Here is a 24,966-nt window from a genome sequence, read left to right as displayed (position 1 = left end):
ACCCTGTTGTCTCTAATTTGGGCATAATCCCACTTTAAACCAGTTATCTAACAACTAAATACAATTTCTGTAGGCTGTATAGCTTCCAAAAATAACTAATGCTGCATTTCCCCCCTGCTCAGAGAAACACACAGCAACACACCCCAACTCATACCCACTGCAACGCTGCCCTCCTCAGTAGGGCAGTGTGGTACGGACACCGAGACCCAGTCCTCACAACAGACGCTTCTCCTGCTCCTGCGCGGATTAGCCACCAAATCCACAGGCTCATCTGCAGCTCCGATATTTCTAGCCTTGCCTACTCCCACGCTGATGAGCCAACTGCCAGGCAACTCCACAGAACCGGGCAATCACCTCCCCACCAGTTCTGTCCTACTCTTGGGGAGCAATTCAAAAGATACCCTAAAAAGCATGCAAGCTATGCATACTGTAAATAAATAAATAAATGAAAGAGTTCTTGCGTAGTTCTAGGGGAGGAAGAAAGAAAGGGCAATTGCTTTCCTAGTCGCTGCAGCAAAATCTGCAGCTGGTCCTTTTCCTTGCTGAGTAAATTCATTTCTCTCAATGGTCTTGAGCGCTGCCTCAATTCTTTTGGTTCAAATATTTCCTAAAAAGCTGGAAACAACAAAACCAGAAACAGAGTATTCCAGAGTTATCCTAATACAAAGCATGGACAAAAATTAAAAGAATATTTCTTCATTTCTTCCAAATGCAGCATTTTAGATTCTTTCCTACACATTGATCTTGTGCCAGTTGAGCAAAGAATACATAAATCACTCTGAAGTAAAGGCAAAAGCCCTCCAGTTCTCCAAAGGCAAGTGACCTCCAACTATTTGATCTTATAACAGTTCACATGCCTTCTTGTTGTAGAAGTTCCTCAGTAAAAGGCATCTGGTGCAGTTCAGTAATGACATCTAACGCCATTTGAATTATAAGCACTGCGGTCACTGATGTGGTGGCACATGCAACAGTGGAGTTACCGTCCTGTAATATAAAGCAATATTCCACTGATGTACAAAACTGAGAATTCAAACACATGTCCGAGGAGCCTGAACTTTACCGCTATGAACTGTATCCACCCTGTTTTGGAGTGTCGCGCTTGCAGGGTGATGTTTCCTGACAGAATGAAGAAAGGAGCAGACAATAAAACCTTGACTTATTACTGAGGGATGTACATTACTATGAAAAGGTTTATTTTACACATTTTTTTTTCTGGGTAGAAATCCTGGAACATTTACATTTCCACATAAATGGAAATCATATATAAGTAACATGCAGCTTTTTAGTAGCTGGGACTTCAGATTTAATTAGATTGTTGTTAAATGGTTAAACTAATATTTTGCCACTTGCTTCACAGAAGAGAAAGATCCCAGAACACAAAACATTTTCCATATAGAGTAAGGGGCCCAATGTTGTTCGCATGTTCAGAAAGAAAGAAAAAAATACATATTATATATATAATCGGCAAAGCATCTTGTCACACAAATTAACTAATTCCCCTGCAGTTCATAACACCAACCATCCCCAAACACCTCTGCTTTGATTTTCCTTTATAGCGCTCCTAAACTTTTCTCCTTCCTCCCAATAAGCCGCAATCAGCCCGGCTCTTCTGAGTAAACAGCCCTCACCACAGACGTGATAACGCTATCCACAAATTCCCTCCTCAGGGGTTCAACTCCAGGCTGCGTTAACACTTGTAAAATCACTACCTAGAACGCTTGGCTAGTGCAAAAAATTATCTTTGCTAAATAACGCGAGTGCCAGGAAGCGGTAAGGGCCGAGAAGGGGAGCTGGGAGCAGAGGGGTAACATGGCCAAGAGGGGCCTACTCCTGCAGGACGCAACTGAGGGAGGCCCAGAGGTGGTGGCCGGGTCCAACCAAGAGCCCAGAACATCAGGCAAGCATCATGCTGAGGAGGCAGGTCCGAGGTCAAGTGGGGAAGTCGATCCGCAGGTCAGGCCAGGATCAGGTCCCAGGATGGCCAGGCAGGGAGGGTTGTGGTGATGATGCAGGGCAAGGTCAGGCCGGGAAATCAGTCCGCGGGTCAGGGTCTGGATCAGCGGGGTCCGTGGCTGGGAACAGGCGTGGAGCTAGAGGCTGGGCGCTCCTCCGGCACAGCTCAGGGAGGGAGCGGCAGCCCCAGGCTGAGCTCCCGGGCCCTGGGCAGGGGTGGGGCTGGTCAGGGCCACTGGGGCCTGGGGGTGCCCTCAGGACCCTGACAGCAAGCCTCAGCATCTCAGCCACTTTTCTCACAGCACACATGGTCCTTTTAGCCCAAACACAGCACATCCCCACAATGGGAACCTCAGTTCTCCGTCTACCCTCAGCAGTCACCAGATCTCTCTCCAATCATCCCAGTCCTTCCTTCTCAAATGTCTGCTGCCCATCCCAGTAGGGCTTCTCACTCTCTCTGCTTGGGAAGGATGGGTTACCTTCTTGTTTTTTGGGAGTTGATTTTTTTTGGACTTGAAGGGAGATACCATTACCATCCCCCTTGCTCCTTGTGCTGTGCCCTCAGTAGCTCAGCAGCTGCTTCTGCTGCACCACCACCCCATGCCTCCAGCTCCACCTTATCACCAAGGGAGCAAACACCTCTCCTTCCTCCTCTGGCCCTTTATTACTGCTCCAAGGAACACGCCAAGCCAACCTCCTTTGCTCTTCTGCTTTCAGCCTCCTCTAACCTTGGAGTTTCTTTTCAGGAGGATCAGCAAGCAAGCCCCTCTGTAGCTCTCCCTGCTATCACTCTTCAAAAGGAATCTTCCACGTTGTCCTTGGGAAGACCCCAACTAGTTGTTCCCTCCCGGCATTGTTTTTATTCACCCCACATGTTGCCAACCACACTCTCCCATTCCCCTTCACTTCCAGTCCATCTCTCCGAGTTAGGTCCAGCACAAGAAGAGCTCCTGCTTTCCTACAAAGGCTTTGGTCCTACTTTAACTAAAGGGGCCAGCCACCCTCTAGCCCAGCAATATGGTTATTAAATAAATGCCTTTATCTGAACCAAAGGAGTATGTTTCAGAAAACTGTAAGGAAGCCAGAAATAAATAAGTCACTGCAGGGATCTCACTCTTTTCAACTATAATTCAGATGTCATCTTAAGACTGCTGTCTCTGGCTACAAGAAAAGGTAAACAGCTCTTATTCTGAATTTCGAGTTGAAGTAGCTGGATTTGGTCTAGAAGAAGGGTCTCTAAGAGCTAAAAACATTGAGGAAAGATGTCCTGCCACCTGAGACCACAGGAGATTTTGTTGCCACAGCTGCTGGTATGGCCGTAAGGATGTAAGCCCTCACTACTCCTGTGTCTCTATTTCTAGGGTGCAACAGCTCTTGAATCTGCAAAGCAATGAGTGAATCCTCTGTTCTCCACACCAGTCATCCTGATTCAGAAGACATGGTATAAACATTTGGCCTCTGTGGAGCACAGGCAATAGAGATCAGGCTTTATACCCCTCTTTTTCTCCACCCACTCCTCCTACCTCACTGGATCTGCTGGGGCTGCAGACTTCTGCAGCACTGGAGATATGGGAAGGATTTCCTCCATAGAAAGCAAGGTAGTATTCAGCTTTCAGTTAGTTTGTCAGAGATTCTCAACCAACCAACCCTTCAGACCCAGGATCTAAATACCAGGGAGCTTTGTTTTCAAAAGACTCCCAGAGAGCAAACTCTCTTTGAAAAAAACCAGCACTGCAGCATAGCTCACTGAGTGCACCCTCTAAGTGAGCTATCACAGGAATGGAATGAGTTATCACAGAACAGCAAATCTTCTCTTTGTAATTCTGCAATTATGCCAGATCCTACACTCTTTAAAGATCAGAATTTCCAGTTACCATCGAAGTGTGTTAGCTAGATGTTACTGGCTTGAAGAAACAAAATGCATATGTTTGGAATTTAATAACACATTAACAGAGCCTCAAGACATATTTCTGAAAAACTAGTAGGAACTCAGTTACAAGCTGAAAATAACACATAATAATTTAAGGCAGCATAATGTAGCAACATAGTAATCAGCACAACCTAAGCACAAACAGAGAACACAAACAACATTTACAGAAACAACTCAAATAAGTGAAATTGAAAATGCGATTGAAATTAGAAACAGCTCAAAAAGACATACGACATATGTCAAAAAGACAGTAAAGACCCTTTACTGCTAAAAATGCTATTCGGGTGTGTTGAAGACCTCATTATTACAGAGATTTTCCTCTGGGAAGGAAGAAGGAAGGAAGGAGGCTCTAACTAGTATAGCAAAACGTAAGTATCTAAGAGAGCTACAGTAAGATTTTTAAAACGATCTAAATGATCTAGGAGCTTAAGGTCCATTTTCCAAGGAGACTCAGGTGCTTCTGAAAATCTTATCATTAGAGATGATGGTGAGAACTACTCAAAGAGTGCAATGCAACATGGCAGCCAGAAAGGACTATTCCACTTCTGAGTAGCCTCAAGAAATACCAACCTTTCATCTTACCGAAACTACGCCACCGGTGGGAACTTCTCTCGCGCCAAGATCGCACAGTGGGCACAGTCAGTCCAGAGACGTGGAGCAGGACTGCCCCTCAGGGCCACGGGGCTCCCGGTCAGAAACAAAGGCTGGGGAGGTAGAGGCAAACTAGCATTTCCTACTACGAGTGAGACTGGACAGGGCTGCAGAAACAGAAGAGAGTCAACAGCTCTTCTCCTTCCAGCTGTGGTAGGTCTTCAATAGCAATCCTATTTTCTGGCCTTAATGTTGTTTTAGTTAGCTGCTTATTTCTTATTTTATTTTGTTCTTCTCCCTTTCCTTATTTCCTTTTATTTCAGCCATACAGTCGTACTCCACAGTCTCCCTTTTTCTCTTTTTACTTTTGTGTCCATTCATGGCAAAACATACTCACAAGACTGGAAGAGGTTAGGACTCCAAGCAATCGAGGCTTTGGTTTTTTGTGAGCAAGTTCCTTCTGTCAGCCCACTTTCATACTTGATGTTGGAAGCACACCTGTTTTACAAAACCTCTGGCAGCTGAATGCAGATTTGCCAAAATCATTTTTCAAGAACAAGGTGAAGAGACACAGGAGATCAGCTGTTGACCAACATACTCCAGAAGCTCAAATAAACCCACCATTGCACTGTGAAGAGCAGCAAATTATGCCTTGTGCTCCATTTAAATAGCACTGGGGAAGCATTTAGTTCAGCAAGCCAATTTGGTACTAGCTTTTTCTGGGCTCCGTGGCCCCATCTGCCTATTCTAGTTTAGTTTAGCTTTGGCTGATCCTAGTTACATAAGTGTACCCTTAAGCTCATAAGTTGTAAGGTCAATATAAGGTTAAACTGTTGCTGTGTAATACAATATAGACAACGCATGGACTGCCCTACTGCCACACCTATTTTTCTGTATATCTGATGTAATTCCCAGTTCAAAGCTCAGCACGTTTCTTTTCCTTCTTGCATACCTCTGACTTTTTCCCTTTTGCTGCTGTTTCTCTCTCACATTATTTTTACTTTTGCAATACATTCAGGAAGATGACAGGAATGAAAGTTAGAAAAGTTAAATTTATGTGAATCACTTTATAGCATAATTTTACTAAATGCATTTAATTGAAGTGTTTTAGGCAGTGCATCATCAGGATTGTCATGAGCACACTGAACCAGCATGAGGCAGGAGAGAAAACACTTTTTTTTTGCAAAATTTTCAATATTTTAAAATCTAAAGTGAAATAACCCACAAAAGCGGGTGGAGCTCAACTTCAGAGCAGACTGGCTCAGGTGGCATTTATGTATCTTATAAACCCTAGGGTCCCTAATGCTGATGTATGCAAGCAGGCTTGGTTAACTGAGCTGGCAGGAAACCTACCTGGCAAATAGTTGTTGAAACTTTCCTGCCAGTCAAGATCACATGAAACCCCTGCTGAAGTTCTGCTAGAGCACTATCAAGCTGTCTCTGCAAAACACCTGAATTTGAGAAGGACTTTTTTGGGGGAATTTTTACCAACATCTTTAAAAAAACACCTTTGCCTTATTTGCACCCATTGCGCACTACTACAACAGATGTCATTAGGTGCAGACACACAGCAGTACTGGGAAACAGCAGTAATGCAATGAGGCATTACTTCTAAAGGCACACCATATTTTGTCAGTACAAATGTTTTGAAATAGCCACAAGAAAAAACTCAACCATATTGTTCTAATTTAGGACAGAATAGATACGGTCTTATTTTGGAGCATGAAAATGTAATCTGTCCCAGCCTCTCTTTTTCCCACCTTTCAAATAACAGTCCTTACTCCGTCACCCACATTAAATGAACAGCTAAACATAGTTGACCTCCAAGCAGGATATCACAAGGATTTAGCCTTTCTGTATACACATACGCTTACAAAAGAAATTGTGATAATGAGATTGAGATCAAAATATTGTCCAGAATCCTTTTAAAATTGAGGGCAAAGAAAAGAGAGGAGGAACTTCTTTATGACTGAAGAACGGATAAATGTATGTACAACCAAAACAAAAACTGAGAAGCTATAGCAGATGTTAATCCACATTCTTTAGCTTCAAATTTTCCCATTTCACGTTAAGTGTCAGCTTTTCCCGAAGACTCAAGTCACTATGCAAAAAATGATTGCATATCTTCTAAAAACAGAAGATGGTGAGATCTTGGACAGCTTACCCAAAGACTCTATTGTGCCTAAGCTCCTATGGGAATACAATTTAGAAAGGTTTATTCAATAAATTAAAAGTAATACCTCCTACGGGAAGCAAAAGACATAACAGAATGAAAAACATTTCCTGTAGGAGGCATATTTTTAGACTTTTAGAGAGAGAGGCAAAAGAAAGCTGAACAGAAAACTGCCAACTGGTTTCTCACCAAATTACTCTCAGTAGGGTGCAACTAAACTCAAATTACCCTTTAGAGAAAAAACAAAAAGATACTGCTCAAAAACCATCTTGCCATAATACAACAGTGGCAGAGAACAAAGGGATACAGCACATGAAACTTGGAAACAGCAAGGGAAAATCTGTATTAGTCTTCCTTTTGCAAGTACGGTCATAGATATTCAGTGGAGGTACAGTCCCATCACTGTAAATGAAATCCAAGAAGCTAGCCCTTCAGAGAAGGATGACTCTGAGGCTGTGCAAGAGACTTCTTACAGTAATCTTAATCATACTCTAAAAAACGAGGTTGCACATTTGTAGCACGTATTCTCAATTTATGAATGAATGCACACCAAGATTTATTTAAAAATTTAAGCTAAGTAAAAAGACTGCTGCAACAGATGATTACACCTGTTAATTTTGACCCATTTCATGGATTTCCTGTATAAATTATGCCTCAATGTATTTTGAATCTGTCATTTGTTAGCAGAGTCTGTATCACACTCTGTACTTCACTGAAAACCTTTACCAGAACATAAAGACCAATTAACATTTGACAACACCTGCCTTGGGCAAGCCAAATGATATGGTAGAGCTACAGTAAAAGAGCTTTTCTTAGTATGGACTTCCAGGGATGGAAACAACAGGAAAAACTCACATTATCTTCCTTTTTAATGTTTGGCATTGAGAACAATCCAAAGAGATACAAAACAAAGACAACGAGAAGTGGAGAAAAGACAAGGTGAACATGAATGGGTCTAACTGCATAGAACAGGAAATCATAAAGAAACAGACAAAAAAAGAGCAAAGAAAGCTCTATCCAAATTCCAGGAGTTTCTCAGTGTGCACTGTGCAGGAAGAGCTCCTGCACAGACTGAACGCTCTTGTGTGTCCCCACTAAGTGCAGAGCTCAGAAATCTCTTTATGAGCTTACGCTGTCAAACAGTCCTCACGGAGAAATATTGTAAAGTAGAAAGGTCCTTGGTTTGAGAGAGAGAGCAGCAGGAAGTTAGAAGATCTGGAAAAGCCAGTTCTGGTTTCCTGGCTGGAGCCATGGACACAGGTTGTTCCCACAACCCGGGCTTTGAAGATGCTGATCCAGGGATGGGGAGCTGGTATCTGTGCTCATGGGCCAGAGACACCATACCTAACCTACTTCACTCCAAAAACAAGAGTATGTGGTACCAGCATCTGGTTCCAGTACAACAATGTGGTGACTTTCAAGCACTGAAAGCTCATCAAATCCTTCAAAAACAGTCTTAACCCTCCCAGTGATCCAATAAGCCCTTGCTGACAACCAGAGTGGAGCAGCAGACATGTAACTTAGCATAGCTATTCCCTACACATCTAGGAAAAATGGAATCTGAGCTAAAAACCTGGTCATACATTTCCACAGAAATATATTATTGCTGCAGGATGAAAATTAGATAAAAATAATAGAAATGGTTTTGAACAGAGACAGCTTCAAAATCTGCATAGAACAGTCCACAGGAGAATTGTTAAGAGAGGTGAAAAAAGTAAAATTCCTATTACGGAATGATAACTGGGGTCTTTGTTTCCTACACGATTTTTTGTTTTGATTAGTAGTATTCACTTGCTTCAGGTAAAGCACACACTCAAGTACCCTGTTAGGTTAAAGTCAAAGTGCTCCATACCTCGCAGAATTAGATAGTGAAACCCAATGTCAAATTCTAAGTTTGGATAACCTGACCCTTACCCTTACCTCCTTAACTGGCCCTCCTTCAGTTTGCATAATGAAGTATTTGGCCTCTTCCCCCACCATCCAGATACCTGGCTCAGTTAAAAATCTGTGCAATTCAGGATGCATAAATGCTATGTTTTAAAACATCTACTTAAGTCCAGTGACCTGCATGATCCCAGATGCTATGCCACACAGCCAGCAAATCAAACACAGGTAGTATTGTATCATGTTTAATGTGGCTAAAATAGTATTGCTATTTTAGACTCCTGAAAAGTTTTCAACTCGCAAATTGTCACAGTTGCACGTTCTCCTCATACAGGACTGAGTCTGCAAAGCTAAATGTGCAGCAACTCCATCACCAAACAAAGCCTTCAGTCTGGGTTGTTGATATGTCAGTGGCTGCTTAAAATCATTTTTCAGTCTCATTTCTATTTTTTCTTCACAAGTCTCTTTCCCATTATTTAAGCAATGCACATTCAGTAACAATTTTGCCTGTCCCAACTGTCAATTCCCATATTTTCACCAAATGTCTTAAGGTGGAATTTAGTCAGGAATAGGAAGAGTGCATTTGCCAAATTCAGAAATGTTGACTATACTTAATTAATTTTTAATAGCATACATCTTCATACAAGACCCACAACATTTCTGCCCACTAAACGCTTTGCAGTTGCAGAACTCTGAAAACACTGAGTGGTATGGACTTAGGCTGAAATCAATTTGTACTGCACATCTAGTGTTTTAGGATGTCTTACGTAAGAAAATGAAGCAGAACAGTTCAGCGGCAAATAGCAGATACAGTGCTTTACTTTACAAATCAAAAACCTTCCAAACCACAATTCTCATATGACTTATTAAAAAGTCCCTGCCCAAGGGAAAAATGCAGATTAAAAATTTTTGGGGGAAGGTCCAGTTTTTATATTGTTTGAAGGACGACTAAAAAAAGATGACAAAAAGCCCTTTAAACACACTAGATCCCCATTCTGCTCCCTGAACAGTTGATCAGGGCTCTTCACAGGGCTTACTGCAAACCCCTCTTCCATCCATATGGAAAAATATCCAGCTTAGGTATCAAGGTGCTTCAGGACAAGTATATGGGATGGACACTGAGCTTTCATTTAACTTCAGCTACGTTTCATTTTTCAGAGATTACCAGCGCAGTAAGATCAGCTGGTGCCGATGGTAATTTAATACATTCCCTGTGCTTCCTGAAAGACTGCCAGATTTTCCAGCTGATGGGAAAAAAAATTCTAGAGCATCTCATCGTAACAAGCCACACAATAAACACAGGCAAATGCAGAAACTACTTAAACTCAAAAGCACTCAGCTAACAGCACAGTGAAGATAAAGCCTGTAAGATTATCGTACCCAGAGACCAATAAATATGACATTTTAATCGGAAACTACATGTTGAGGAGTTGAGAGAAGGAGTTTCATTAAAATATTTGCACGCATACCTGTCAGATTAGTTTACTGGGGAGTACTGATCTTCAGATGATGCAAACTATTACAGCCTTCAGAGGTAGGGCCTTATCCCTAGTTCCAAGTGTAGCAGCTTTGCTCCTCAACATGGGGAAAGATTTAGCTTAATCCACGGTTTGACACCTGTTGTCACATCAGTGCTCCTTGAAGCATAATCCCCTGTGACATCTGGGGATGGGATGTCTTTGCTGCAGTTTCCACACCTCATCCTAAGTATTTTGAAAGTAAGGCAGCATATAGACTTATATTTCAAGTCTTCCTCATGCATCCTAAAGAATAAAGAATAAGACTCTTCTTTACGTAGGTAGCTTATGCATTTTGCAGTTATATATCAATCATTACTCCTAAGTTGAATGGGAGAAGGAAAAAGCTCTTTCCTCCTCTAAATGTACAGTGAACAGGTTCTGATCCTGCAAACTTGGTTATGTGATCAGTGCTTTTTCTCTCCCAACAGTTTGTCTCACTAACTTCAAAGAAAAATATTCATTTGAAGTACCCAAACATATACACCTGTAGGAGAAAGTGACCTCTCAATTGGTCAACAATAACAAGCTCAAGATTTTCCAAAGAATTTTGTTTTGCCCTTTTTCTGTGAAAGTATTTCTCATGCAGGTCCTCCTGTTAGTGTAGTTTGGATGTAAGGGCTGGCTGTGAAAAAGCAGCAAGAAGTGAGGGAGAGTAACTTGGAGAAAGAGGTTTAAGCTTCATTTGCAAAAACAGTGATGCTCAGTGGGAAACTTTGGCAAGGAGATACAGAAGGAGGGAATCGGAGACCTCCGTCCAACAGATTTAAATTCTCATTCTTAAAATATCAGGCAAGTGAATTTAAGGGGACTGATCTCCCACAGCACCTATGAACTGAATCTGGCTTTGTCAGCATTGACTACTTCTGAAAGCCATGCCCTAAATTATCAGACCACGTGACTCTCAAACAGAAGTTGTAAAATAATTAAGCTAAAGCAATGCTGTTGTTCTGATTTTGTAGACAGGCAACTCCAATGTCCTTGCAAAAGTAGTATAGCTTTGCCAACTGGCAGCTTGGCAATTTCGGGAAGATCACAGCTTCTTCCCAGAACCTGGGAGCAGCAGAGAAGCCCAGGCGACTTCCAGTCTTGCAGCAGGCGAAACGCATGCCTCCCTTACGGCTGAAAAAAAGCCACCCTACAGGAGTAAACAGTTACATTGCACCACTTCTGTCTTGCTACTCTTCAGGTTATGTCAGAAGGAGAAAGAAGTGAGGAAGAGCTGAGGAGACTGCTCACAACAACCCAAAGCCATCGAGGAGCTAACAGCAAGCAATAAATGACAGCTCCTCCCACTTCCCAGCAGCTAGGCAAGCAAGGGGAAGGGCTTCAGATTTGGTGTTACCTTTACTTAAAAACCGTTCTCACCAAAAAAAGTGTTAGCTGGAGATAGTGACGTTTAATTTCTGAGTAGTATGTAGAGTGTAATAGCAGAATAATCAGGCCATATAAGTGTAAATGTGTAGATTGGGTTTATCATAACAAAAGGATTACTCAGAGATATTTACATAATTTGCCATATTTGCTATACACATGCTGTGGCTTTCCGTTCCTGTCTTTAATATAGAAGAATAAGCGGAAGACTTAACACAACTTGAGCCGTCACACAGATGTATTAATTTTGAACTCTGTTGGACTTTTCACCCGGTGAATGTATTCCAGTCATTAAAAACATAGGCTCTCTTAAACCACAGTCTATAAAACACACCTTTAGCTTGTATAGGACTATCAATATATTTAAGGACAAATACATGACTGACTGTTTGCAGAATCAAGGCCTTAAGGTATCTCTACGTATTTTTGCCACCTTTTCCCATGATATTTATTTTGCTTAAACAGTCACTTAACCAAATAAAAGTTAGGGAGTGAAAGCATAATAATTCAAAGACTTCTTTTTTTAAATGAAAGAAGATGTTTTCCTTTAAGAAAATGTCTTAAAAGGACAGCTGAAATGTGATGGGAATTGAAGATGAACCTTTTTTCCCTTTGTTGAAAATCCCCCAGGGCTTTGCCCTGTGATTCACCGAAACCACTGGAAACTTTGTCACTGACTTCAATAAAACCAGGAACAAGTTTTTATTCAAGCAGACCTTAAATAAAGCAATTTAAAAATATATATTTAAGTATATTTTATTATGAGTTGATAATAGAAAGGGGAAAGAGCTCTTGTTAGTGAAGCAAAGCTCTAGTATACTGTTCTTTATAATTGTAAAATATTATCGTGAAGATAGACATCATCAAATGCCCTGGAAAATAAATCTTGATGAAGAAGTGACAGATCACTAGAAAGTGAGAGACATCTCTTTCACATGATACTTCACATCTACAAAAAACTTGGAGCAAGAATTTACACTTAATGCCTTTCTTCATGTGAAACTATGACCAACCACTGAAACTTGAAATTCCCCGTGTAATTTTGATATTCCCTTAAAAATTATTTGTGAATGACAACTTGAACTAAGCAGCAACCTTTCCAACCCCATGCCAGTATAAAGGGGTGTGGTATAAAATGTTGAAGTCAAATAGCCAAAATAAAAAAGGTAAAACAAACAATCCATCCTTCTCTTGGCCTCATACCAAAATTATTAGAGAAATTTTGGCCTCGTATACGGAAATCTCCAATCAGCTGGTAACTAAGCACTTAGTGAACACTTTAAATTTGAATGCAGCTGGGCCAGTTGTTCCTACCCCTGAACAGCAGGCTGTTCCAAGGGCAGGATTTGCAGATCTTGCACACAAGCACTTGCTGCAAACTGCATCACCAACTGGTTACATCTGACACAGATGCAATTTGGGGCAGATGAAGGATGTACTGCTCAGAGGATACTGGTATGGGGTTTGGTTTTTTTTTTTTTTTTTGGGGGGGGGGAAGATAAAATCTTCATAAACTTTTACTTCTTTTTCTCTTTACTGCTTTAGAGATTAAGATAGGAGGAAGGAAATAATTCCCACATACATCTCCTAAAACAAAATCTTCAGTGCATAACCCTGTTGCTTGCACAGTGGATTTACAGAAATATTTTCCAAAAAGGGTAATTATACAGAAGATGTTGGAATGGAGTAAATGAAAAAAGGTTTTGTAATGAATACCTCTTTTATTTCCTAAGAAACAGGATGGGAGTTTTAAAATATTCAGACCAAAAACCTTCCACACTCATTTTTGGCTCACATTCATCTATTCAATTTTCTTTTACAGTTGAGTAAAATCATTTCCATGATAAAGTCCATTTTTCAAGCTGAGAGAAACCGAACTCCAAATTTGCTGTTGAGGATGCAATAACTTAGATAACTGGATCTTTTAAAGTTACAATAATATAAATAATTACTTCCGACTCGCCGAATAAAATGAGTCTTTTTTAACCTATTCAAGCACACTTACTTTGCCGTAGGTAGGGTGAAGCACCCAAAATAGATAATTCTCCATTTCCTAGGATTGAATAAATCCTTTCTGAATGAAGACTGAATATGAAGCAACCAAATCCTTTAGGAACAATCCTATTTTATGATAAAACCAAACTGAATATCCAACATCCAATATTATAGGACACATGCCTATAATAAGAGGGGAAAGAGGATCAAAATTATGCATGTAAAATTTCTTTTACAGACAGATTAAAATCATTTATACATATCACTACCGATAGTTGCAACGTGACTGGTTAATACTTGTGTTAACACCTTGAAAAGCCAAACTTTTAAACTGACAGGTATTAGGTGCTGTGAAGACACACAACGCCACGAAACAGCTGCAGCATCGGCATCCCCCTACACGACAGCACGGCCGTGACCGCTGTGACGGCAACTGCAGAGACACTTGTGCAGGACCGAGACATCGCGGGCAGGAAAGTCACAGCCGCAGGGGCCGGACACAGGCGTTCAGCACAGAGACCTGGGTACCCATTACTCCTCACAGCACCACGCTCAGACCTGCCCCAAACTGTTCTCTTGCATCAGAACTGTATGCTTTTTTTTTCCCCAACCTAACGGCGATTTTTTAATGCGTTGGTTACTCCAAATACCTGTCCTTACCAACATGAAAGATGCTTCCAAAATACATACCGCTCTTTGTTACTGTAGATATCCTTTTCTTAAATGCCGGAAAGACACCTATCCTGGTTCAAATGCCAAGTAATCGAATAAGAACTTGTTGAAGAACAGTACTGTAATGTCACATGAAACCGCACTGAATTTAAACTTAACTAGAAGCTCCACGACGCAAAGCTACGATCCTCTGTGTTCAGGAATCCAACCAAAATCAAAAGAAAGGCTTGACTACTTTAAAATGCTAGCTGCATACCATCTTGGGGAAAAAAAAAAAAACCTCACGCTTTTGCATTTGCAGTCCGAAAAAGATGCGCCGTGCTGCACAGTTTGACAACCCACAGGCCCCAGGACTACAAAAAATGACAGGTAGAGTAACCCTTACATGCCTGGAGCATCCAACACCTTAGCCTGGAGCCAGCCAAAACACACGGACCCACCTAGATCTGCAGACCTAGACGTAGTCCATACGCTGTGTCTTGGATACAATTAGGGAAAACTGCACGGGAAATCTGACCTATCTTACATGTCTCGATGTTTATTATCAAACCATAACCAGGTAAGTAGCCATCTTACCCTGAATGAGCATGAACATCTAAAGGTCAGATCCCATTGCCCACTGCTTCACAGCAGGTTTTTTGTCACTGACACCGGTACTCCCAAAAAGGGTTTTGACATCATCAGTTTTTAACTAACTTAAAATTTAAGCGTCTAGATGAAATACATTTAGCTAATTCCGAGTAACTTTTGATCATAAGTATTAATACGTTTCGGAAAACTGGTAAAAATCTCCATTGCCTCTTTTGACTCTAAACACCACCACGTCCAAAGTCATTACCCAAGTGCTAACCTACCATCCCAGCTGACAGATGTTGAGAGCTTTTATATCCCAGGTTGTAGGGAAGATCTGGGGGACTCGTTCGGGGTGAGAGAGGCAGGCTTGGCCCTTCAAAACTGCTTTCTGTCATCGTGTGCAATGACAGCGTCTAACGTGTCTTTGAATCCCTGATCACTGCGTAAGGTCATGGCTTTGTGAGGAGTTCGGCATCACATCGAAACAACGGAGGTGTTTTGTTAATCAATCTAGTAACGGTTATTTATGATGGAAGGAACTGTCTGAAAAGGAAATGGAAATAAAATGGAAAGGGCTGCCTTCCGACCTCAATCCAAAAGCGCCAAAAGCCACTCCTAAACGGTTAACTGAGAAAGCGAAACGCCACAAACAGGAAGGAGAATTGCTTCAAACACACAGAGGTTACAGTTATAAAGGGCCGCGCATAATCAACTTCCAAAGCAATCGCTGTCAAGCAACAATGCTACATTCTTTGAATACATTTGTCCACTTGGTATGATATCTGCAGCTCAACATCGAAGACATCCAAGTTAAATGAATAAATATTTGCATTGCTACGTTGGATTTGCCTTGGAATATGATCGCTCCTCATGTGGTTTTTGACACATCTGTGCGGTCAAATAAATCAGAGATCGCTGGGTGTGCACATTAAAAATAATTTGCCTAGTAATAATAAGCCATTGCATATTTAAGTTTATGAAGTGTGAAACTGGGAGGGGAAACTTTTACATGCCGGGGACAACTATATATGGAGTTCATCGAGGGAACATCCAACCCAGGAGTTCACCCTGCCAAGGCGACGGGGCAGCGGGCGCGCGCAGCCTGGCCACCCTGCCTCTCCCCGCCATCCCCACGGCGCCCGCCGCGGCCGCGCCAAGGCCCGCCCGGCGCACCCACGCGCGAGGGGGCGGGCGCCGAGGGCTGCCCCTGGGGCTCCCGCCCGGCTTCCCCCCGCCCCCTACCCCCACCGTCGGGGCGGCAGCGGTGCCGTCGGCGGGCGGCGGCGGCGGCGGGGTGCCGGGCGCGCCTACCTCGGATTTCCACACGACGTAGGCGGCGGGGCGCGGACCGGGCGGCGAGTGCTGCCCCTTGCGCTGCTGCAGCCAGCGGCGCGGCGAGGAGAAGATGCTGTTGGCGGCGCCGGCCGGGCCGCTCAGCGCCGAGGCCGAAGGCGTGCGCGCCAGGAAGGGCAGCTCCCGGCCGGGGCTCCGCTTCCCGCGGGGGCTCTCGTCGTCGAAGAGGCCGCTGCCCGGCGGCGACCGCTCCAGCGGGGTGCAGGGGGTGGAGAGCGAGGCGCCGGGCGGCGGTGGGGCGCCCCGCTCCGCCGGGGGGCTGCCGGCGCCCCGCGTCCGCGGCGCCCGGCCCGCGCCCTCGCCCTCCTCGCCGCCGCCGCCGCCGCCGATGATGGCGGGGTCGAGGCTGCGGGTTTGGCGGAGCCGCCGCTTGGAGAGGCTCTTGGCGGCGGGGGCGGCTGCTGCCGCGGCGGCCGGCGAGGAGCAGGAGAAGACGCTGCTCAGCAGGCTCTGCGCCGACATCGCGGCGGTGGCCGCCGCCCCCCGGGCCCCGCCGGGGCGGCCGCGGGTGCCGCCGGCCTCTGGCTGGCTCCTCTGCTGCCCGCTGTCCCGCCGCCGGCTCCCGGGACGCCCCCCGGCCCGCGGCTCAGCCCACCGCGGCGCGGCCCGACGGCGGCACCGGGGGGCTCATGGCGACGGCCCGTGTCCCGCGCTGGGGCTGCTCCGGGGCTGCCGCCGCCGCCGCGGTCACTTCGCTGGGTGGGAGGGAGGGAGGGAGGGAGGGAGAGAGGGAGGAAAAAAAAAAAAGTTACGAGAGAAAAGGGGAGGGAAGGAGGCAGCAGCGAAAGCTTTTATCTCGGCTCGGCGCAGCCTGCCAGAGTCACTCCCCCCTCGGCGGCGATGCGCACGGGATCCGCTCGCCGCCCCCCGTCGGGTGCCGGGCGGCGCGGCAGAGAGGGGCCAGGTCCAGGTGCCGCCCGCCGCCCGGACGGGCCGCGGGGCCCCGGTGCGGCCCCGGCGCGGCGGCAGCGCTGGCTGCCCCCGCCCGGCCCCGACGGGGCAGCGCGGTGCCGCGGCGGTTCGGCCGCGTCCGGTCCCGCGGCCGCGGGAGCCGCGCTGGCCTTGGGCGGGGGGAGTTAGGGGTTTAGCAGGCGGGTCGCGTAACGGGGCACGATTGTTCCTGGGAGCGTTTGGTCCCAACGGCGCAGCGGCGGGTCAGCTGGCGCACCCCCAGCTCGCTGGGCCGGCAGGTGCCCAGCGCGGGCGCAGGGCAGGTGGAGGTGGCCCACCGCGTCCTCCCGGCCCTCAGGGAGAGCTGCGGCTTCCGGGGACAGGTTACAGCACCCGGCGATGTGCGCTCAGCGTACAGCACGCGCTTGTAGGGCTTGCCGGGACCAGGTCTGCAACGCGTATAGATCAGCAAATTTCTTCTGGCCTGAGTCTCTCTTTCCATTCTGTGTCAGTTTGAAAACACGGTCTTATTTTATTTAACAAGAGACTCCTAATTTTGAGTGCATGCTCAGCTTCCTCCATCCGACAGCCTGTGCAGAACCACACAGAGAAGTGCAGATGTGAGTCCCACAGACAGCCCAGATAACAGCTAAGACGAGAGCTGTAACCGCTCTGCCAGGTAGGTCACGGCAGCAGAAAAAAGGTTTAGGATCAATAAAGCTAAGCTTCCTCAAGACAAATAACTGAACTGACCCCTGATCCTCCAGGGGTCTCTGCTGTCTCTCAAAGTATAGACAAGGAAACCTTTATCAGGAGAAAGGAACAAACTTAGGGAAGCCAAAAACTTAGAGACTACCACAGGAACAGAATGCTTCCAGAGGAAGAATATCACACAGCTCGATGAAATTTGGCAGCCATCCAGCCAGCTCCTTCCCCACCTGGAGTGGAGGAAACTGTCCCTCAGCCACAGGATCTGACTCCTGCCCCCAACTCCCAGTTGGGAATACTAAGTCCTCCCCTTGCTGGAAATGATTCAACGGTGATGCTTGTCAGGTTCTTTCTAGAGGCCCCACACCACCGTTTAATTAGTGGTTCAACATTATTAAGCCCCAGCTAACCATTAGCTTCATGGGTAAGTTCAGATGTGTTGCTTTCATTTTGTCACCATGGAGTGACAAAATGCCGGCACGTTTTTCAAGATGAAAAGCAAAACATGCAAACCCAAATCCTGTTTTGCTTTCAGACTTATACTTTTATTATGGAGGGAGTGGAAGAGGCCTGGGGAAAGACCAGCCAAGAGCTCCAGTGCAAGTCTTGAATCTCCCCTACCTCAAAGGAAATCACCATTCAACTGACTGTGGACTAAAGCATCCTTATTTTGATCTGAGAAACCACCACCTGCACAGTCTCCCCCAAAGTGTTATAGAGGACTCTTTAAATTCTTTAGAAGATTACCTACTTCGGAAAAAAAAAAAAAAAACACTGGAGCATAACGCAAGAGTTATTTCTGCTTCATGGTGCACTTTCTGCTCACTACCTCAAAACTTGAGCTGTGGTGTCCTCCCAAATGCCCTGGAGCCCATGCAGGTTAAGTGCTCCATGACGACGCTTCTCTAGTTTGATCAATAGAGGGAGTACGCAGTTCTTTCCTTTGTGCCATTACTCTTGCAGTTTATAAACAGAAGCAGCATGCTAGCCCATCCGCCGTCAAAAGGAGCTGTTCTGGCTTTATTTTCCAAATGCTTTTTTCCTCCATTTTTTAATGTCTGAAAAGGAGCTTTTCCCACTTGTTTTAATAAACAGTTCTATTGCTCAATTCCAAAATGCTAGTTCCTCCACAGTTAATAAGGTTGCAGCTGTTTCTGTTTAAAGCTTCATTTTGCCTCCTCATTAATGCCTTCAGTAAGGTCTCACGCCTGCGACTAAAAAGAAGGTCTGAAGCATAAAACAATTACCGGAGTTTGTTTTTGGGCTTCTGTGCACATGCTAGCAGCTTGGTTGAGAGAAACATCCACAACACAGCTTTACAAAAGCGTGGTTCCAAGTATTAACTTTCCTCCTCTACAAACCTATCAGCAGAACATAAAGAGGCAGAAAGACATGAGAAAATAATGCACAGGAAGACAATCTGCGTTGTGGTCACATGAGGAGCAAGAGACAGCAGTCGTGCCTGCCTCCAAAATCCACTGGAAATGTTTCCTGACATTCTCAACAAGGTGCATTGCCTACTTTGAAGAGCTTTTACTCTTAGGCACAGCCAGCCTCCAGCAGGCAAAACTCCAAACGCAGACTCAGATCCTTACACAATACACAAACGACCTGTGAAAGGAGACAGAAATGATCAGATAAATGCAATGATACAAGCATATGTCAGCTTACAAATAGTGACTGCTAACAAATGAAGCGGATGCAAACTGTCCTCATTTCCACCTACCTCAGTCCAGGAGTTATTACCCAGCTGGTTTCCTCCATGGGAGCCCTCATGAAAAATTTGAGGATAGGTTTCATGAGACTGAGACCTGGAGAATTACAGCTGATAGATTCACCGAGTAAAGCCAGCATATGCAACAATATGCTTTGACAAGAACCACGTTAAAAGCTTAACGTAGACAACTTTTACTATCCATCTTTGCTACTTTCTCTAGCTTTCTGAGGCAACAAAAATGTAGACATTTCTAACTATTTTTCTAAAGTTGCTGTTTAATTAACAGCATTGCAGTAAAAACTGGCACCACCACCCACACACCCAGACTCCAGGGTGCTGGGCACCGTACAAACACAGAACGAAAAGACAGTCCCAGTCCCCAAACCTTGGCACCAACTTCCAGACACAAGCTATCAGCTGTGTAGCTACAGGTACACAGAAACAGTGAGACAATACTGGCCAGTCTGATAACAGTATCTGTTCATCAGCCTTTCTCTTCTGAAGCCATTATCTGCAAAGCTGCTTCTGTAAGAGCTGCCTGTAAGGTTGCAATAGCAGTCAAGAAGTTTTATAGTCTCTCAGAGTTGTGATTAGCAAAACAGACAGAGGAGTGTGCTGGCTCCCGGAGTCAGAAAGGCTCTTCTAACACAATTTGCGTTGCCATAATTTTTACAATGAAAGCTTAAATTCTGTGAAGAAGTTTATTCTCTGTTCTGTCTCATTGCCTGTCACTACCTTTATGCAACAGTCGGCTGATTTATTGGAACAGGAAAGATCTCAGCTTTTCAAGGCTGTGGTTTTTTTTTAAAGTGCCTAACAGTAATATCAATCAATAATACAATAAGAATTCTGAAATATTTTAAGGAATGAATGCAGTTGATAATTAGGACTTCCCAGTCATCAGTTTTAGTCAGAAATATCTTCAGTCTTAGCACAAAAAGTTGGAATACAGAAGCATTCCCTTGTCATGCAGGGATGGTGTGAGGAACGCCAAGGCTCAGCTGTTGTTGAAATAGGCAAAGGATGTCCAGGGCAACAAGAAGAGCTTCAACCACTCCATTACCAGTAGAAGAATAACAAAAATGTGGGACCTCTGCTGTAAGGAGCAGGTGACTTGGTGACAATGGATACACCGATAAGGCTGAGGTCTTTGCTGCCTTTCTTGTCGATCTTCACTGACAAGGTCTCCCACGTTTCTGTGCCTCAAGGAGAAGATCTGCCAGTTGTGGAAAAGGACTGAGTCAGGGATCTCTTGAGGAATCCCAACCAACGTGAGTCCATGGGACCACAGGGGATGCATCTGGGGGTGTGGCGTTCAGAGAGCTGGCTGATGTCACTGTAAGGCCCATTTTTGCCATCTTTGAAATGTCATGGAGATTGGGGGAGGTCCTCAATGACTGAAGAAAGCCAGTGTTGCACCTATCTTCAAAAAGAGCACGAAGGACAATCCAAGGAGCTACAGGCTGGTGAGTTTCACTTCAGTTCTTGAGAAAGTAACAAAGCAAGTCTTCATGGGAGCCATTTCTGGGCACATGGAGGAGAAAGTGGTGACTGGGAAGACCCAGTATGGATTTACCAGTCTGGCCTGATTGCCTGCCTAGATCCATGGAGAACAGTGGATAGCAGGCTTTCCACTTGGTCTCCCACAGTATTCCTGTATCCAAGTTGAAACGTTACAGTCTAGATAGGTGGACAACTAGATCGCTGAAAAACTGGCTGGATCATAGTGATTAATGGTTCATGCTCTACCTGGAAGCTGGTTACAAGTGGAGTTCCTCAGAAGTCTATCTTGTCCTGTTTAATATCTTTAGTAATAGCCTACAGGAGAAGACGGAGTGCACTCTCGTCCAGTTCGTGGACAACATCAAATGAGGGCGTACAGCCAATACAATCCACTGCAGGGCTACCGTTCAGAGAAACCTAGACAGGCCAGAGAAACGGGCCAACACAAACGTTACAGTCTTGCCTTTACAGGCCAATGCCCTGCATTGGTCCAGGCTAGAGACTGATGGGCCAGGGAGCAGCTCTGCTGAAAAGGACCTGGGTGTCCTGGTGGCCAACAGGCCAAGCATGAACCAGCAGCAAGCCCTGGCAGGGATGAAGGCTAACAGCACCCTGGACTGTATCAACAGAAGCGTAGTCGACGGGAAGTGGTTATTCTCTTTTACACCGCATTCAACAGCCCTCATCCGGAATAGCTTTCATGCCCCCAATACAAGCAGAACTTTCGTAAACTTCAGCAAGTCCGGCGGAGGGCCACCAAGATGCTCGGCAGCTGAAGCACCTGCCCTCTGAAGAGATGCTGGGGCAGCTGGGCTTGTTCAGCCTGGAGAAAGGAAACCTAGTAGCAGCCTTCCAGTACCTATAAAGAGATTATCTGGAAGGTGGAGCCAGGCTCGGTAGTGAAGTGCAGAGCGAGTGGATGAGAAAGAGTGGTCCTAAATTGAATCAGGACTAGGTTTAAGCCCTTTTGGAAAAAAAAAAAAAATCACTGAGGATTATAAAGCACTGGAATAGGTTGCCCAGAGAGTTTGTGGAATCTCCATCATTGGAGGTTTTCAAGACCCAGTTGAGCAAAGCTCTGAGCAACCTGGTCTGAAGTCAGTTTTGACCATGCTTTGAGCAGGCGGTTGGACTAGAGACCGCCTGAGGTCCCTTCCAGCTTGAATGACTCTATGGTTCTAACCCAATATGAGTTCTGAATTAAAACCAAGAAAATCTCAACCTTCAGAAACTTTTCAGAGATTTCATATAAATGTGTATCACATGTCTTAATAGCAAGCTCATGGCCAACTCAGTAAAAGTGCTCAGGTAAGTTTTAAGAGGAACTACTGTGCTACTGTACTTTTCACAATCCCTGGTGCTACTAATACTCCATTTATCTGGAATTAGAAAGAGATAATGGACAGAATTTAAAATCAAAATATTTAAAAGTTGATCACAGAGTTTCACCTGTTTGGGTAGAAATTTTTTAAATATACTTTTGATCAAAATATGAGTGCATTCATCTCAAGAATTAAGTAAAAAGTGTCTTTCTCCTTCTGAACAAAATCTCTGAAAATAAATATGAATTACAAAATAAGAGCATTTTACTACTCTATTAATTACTTAATAATTTAATACCTATGTTTAATTTATTAAACATAATAAAAATGTGAAGATACTTTTTTACCTTAGTCATTTTTGCACAAGAATTTCTAACTTTTTAATTCCTGGGATTTGAATTGGGCAATGTTCCCAAGACATTGCATCTAAAAAGACTTGCATCTAAAATTTAGCCGTCCTAGTCCTGAAGTGAAGGGGGAAGAATTGTTCTGTTTTTTATAGAGCCTTTGTCTGTTTTATGGTGTAAGTGGTCTATCTATAGGCATTTCAGTATAATGTTCAAAGCTACACCTCCTCCAGAGGAAGTACTACAAGGGTGTTTGCAGACCCTTGTGCCAGCTGGTATGTGAGAGAGTGTAATTTATGTCCACGCAAGAAGCCAGGACCCCATAAGCAGCTTTCACTTTTCTTGTGTTTGACCTACATACGGATGTGGCCACGTACTGTGATGGCCTGGTCTTGTTTCTATAGAGGCCAGCGTGTGTTTTGCCAGTGACCTTGGTAAGATTTGAATGGCAGTGCTATGCTAATACCAGAAAAGTTTTGAAGTGAGTAGAAAGGAAACTGTCTGTGGGGCTGTGTCTGTCTGCACGGTCCTCCTATTGCCCTGCTCCTTAGCTGGCACAGGACTCTGCAGGTCAGCTGCTGAGACACGCTGAGATGTATTAGCAAACGTTTGCTCAGATTAGGTGCTCGCTCCTTACCTAGGATGGCTTTATCTGTGTGATACCACTCTTAAAAAATGCCCCATTTTCTATAAAGAGAGATACTCATTTATACCGAAAGGGAAAAACAGTGGACTATAATTACTCCGAGCGCTCCTCTGAATGTTTACTATAGCGAAGCAACAATAACTACATGAGTAACTGCAGCCCTATTCCTCTTGCACTGTCTTTTATAGACTCCAAACTCAGCGCTTAAATGCCAGCGTTTAAACTATATGCACCTATTGGAAAACCCTGAGGCAACACTCTCTGCATCTTTCTCTGTAATTTTGTCAAATAAAAGGCCACCTGCAGCTTATGTCTAGTTTTGACACTCCCGATAAAATATTTCGGCACATATGCCGAATCAACGTCCTTCGCTAACTTCTGAAGCCACCAGCTTTTTCTTTGTAGGTCAAGTGAGACTTTCAGCAGCCTACTGTACGCTCCGCACCAGACGCTCGCCCGAGGTACGCGGGTAAACTGGCAACACCAACAGGAAATCGCTTCCAAAGGCTGGAAAACCCTGGGCTGCCCCTGGGAACAGACGCTTCATTTCCAGCGGACCAGGCAGCACCCGAGCGGCCTGCAAAGCCGCGCCGCCGCCGGCCCGTCGCCTGAGGCCACCAGCAGTCCCCGGGGCAGGCTTTAAAGCATAAACAACCCCAGCTATCGCTTCGGTTCCAGGCTCGATTTCTGCCTGCATCCAGTTTTGAACTAGAGCAGGGCCACCACCCGCCCCGGAGAGGGCAGGAAATATGTGTTATGGCGGTACTGAGGCGGGGCGGGGGAAGCAACGGCTCTGTCCGTGTGTCCCCGTCTCCGGCGAGGCCCGGCGGAGCAGGCCGCGGGCTCCCGCCGCGGCCAGCCACACCGAGAGAGACCGCGTGAGGGGCCGCAAGGAGCCGCCGCCGCCAGGCTGCCGGGATCTCGCGGCCGGGGCCGACCGAGGCGAGCGCGGCCCAACCGCTCCGCCGCCGCCCCGCCCCGCCGCCGCCGCCGCCGCCGCCGCCGCCGCCGCCGCCGCCGCCGCCGCCGCCGCCGCCGCCGCCGCCGCCGCCGCCGCCGCCGCCGCCGCCGCCGCCGCCGCCCCGCCCCGCGCCGCTGCCGCCCGCCCGCCGGGCCGTAGCCCCCGCCCCCCGCCGCGCGTCCTGCCCGCAGCCGCCGCCGCGCCGATGCCACGTGGGAGGCGGCGGAGCCGCCGTCGGCGCCGGGCCGGAACGGCGGGCCCCCTGACGCTAGGGACGGCCCTCGCCGGGCGCAGAGAGGAGGGGAGGTCGCGGAGCCCCCGCGACCGCAGCGGGGTGGCCGAGACCCGATGGGTCCTCGGAGCGGTGGCGCCCGGCTCGCGGCTCGGCCTCCCGGGCCTAGAGGCGCTGGCGGCGGCGGCCGGGCCTAGAGGCGGCTCCCCGCCCTGGGCGGCGCCCTCGCTGCTCCAGGTGCCGGCCGCGGCCCAGCCGGCCCCGCGGCGGGAGGGCAGCGACCTGCCCGGCTGCGCGCCGGCCGCCCTGGCCGTGCTGCGGCTCCAGCCGGGCGCCGAGGGCTCGGCGCGGGCGGCGGCGGCGGCGGCGGGGGCCGGGGCCGCGCCGCGCCTGCGGACCGTCTACGTGAACCCGCGCTGGCTGGAGCGGCAGGCGGCGCTGGGGGCGGCGGCGGCCGCCAGCCCCTGCGCCGAGGCGGCGGCGGCGAGCGGCCCGGCCGGGGCCCCGGCGGCGGCAGCGGCGGCGGCGGCGGCGGCCGGGCAGGGCGAGGCGGCGGCGGCGGCGGCAGCGGCGGAGGCGGCGGCCACCCCCTACGTGGGGCTGCGGCGGCCGCTGGGCTACCAG

General features: G+C 46.5%; 1 protein-coding gene and 1 long non-coding RNA gene across 2 annotated transcripts in view; both read right to left on the bottom strand.

The window, feature by feature from the left end:
- The window catches only part of ARHGAP6 (Rho GTPase activating protein 6), a 348,894-nt gene extending 332,417 nt beyond the window's left edge, over positions 1–16,477 (bottom strand). The window contains exon 1 of the mRNA XM_068920657.1: positions 15,974–16,477. Coding sequence (XP_068776758.1) covers positions 15,974–16,477 — 504 coding nt within the window. The remainder of the gene's footprint in view (positions 1–15,973) is intronic.
- Positions 16,478–18,137: 1,660 nt separating this feature from the next.
- Positions 18,138–19,750, bottom strand: LOC138062450 (uncharacterized). The gene is made up of 2 exons (XR_011136464.1): positions 19,341–19,750; positions 18,138–19,225 (listed from the first exon to the last, which is right to left on the bottom strand). It is a non-coding gene; the product is annotated as an uncharacterized lncRNA (long non-coding RNA).
- Between the last annotated feature and the right edge of the window lie 5,216 nt (positions 19,751–24,966).

The sequence above is a fragment of the Struthio camelus genome, chromosome 1 (genome assembly GCF_040807025.1).
Source record: "Struthio camelus isolate bStrCam1 chromosome 1, bStrCam1.hap1, whole genome shotgun sequence".
In the NCBI taxonomy this organism is placed as follows: Eukaryota; Metazoa; Chordata; class Aves; order Struthioniformes; family Struthionidae; genus Struthio; species Struthio camelus.
This window is presented reverse-complemented; position numbering and strand designations above follow the sequence as displayed.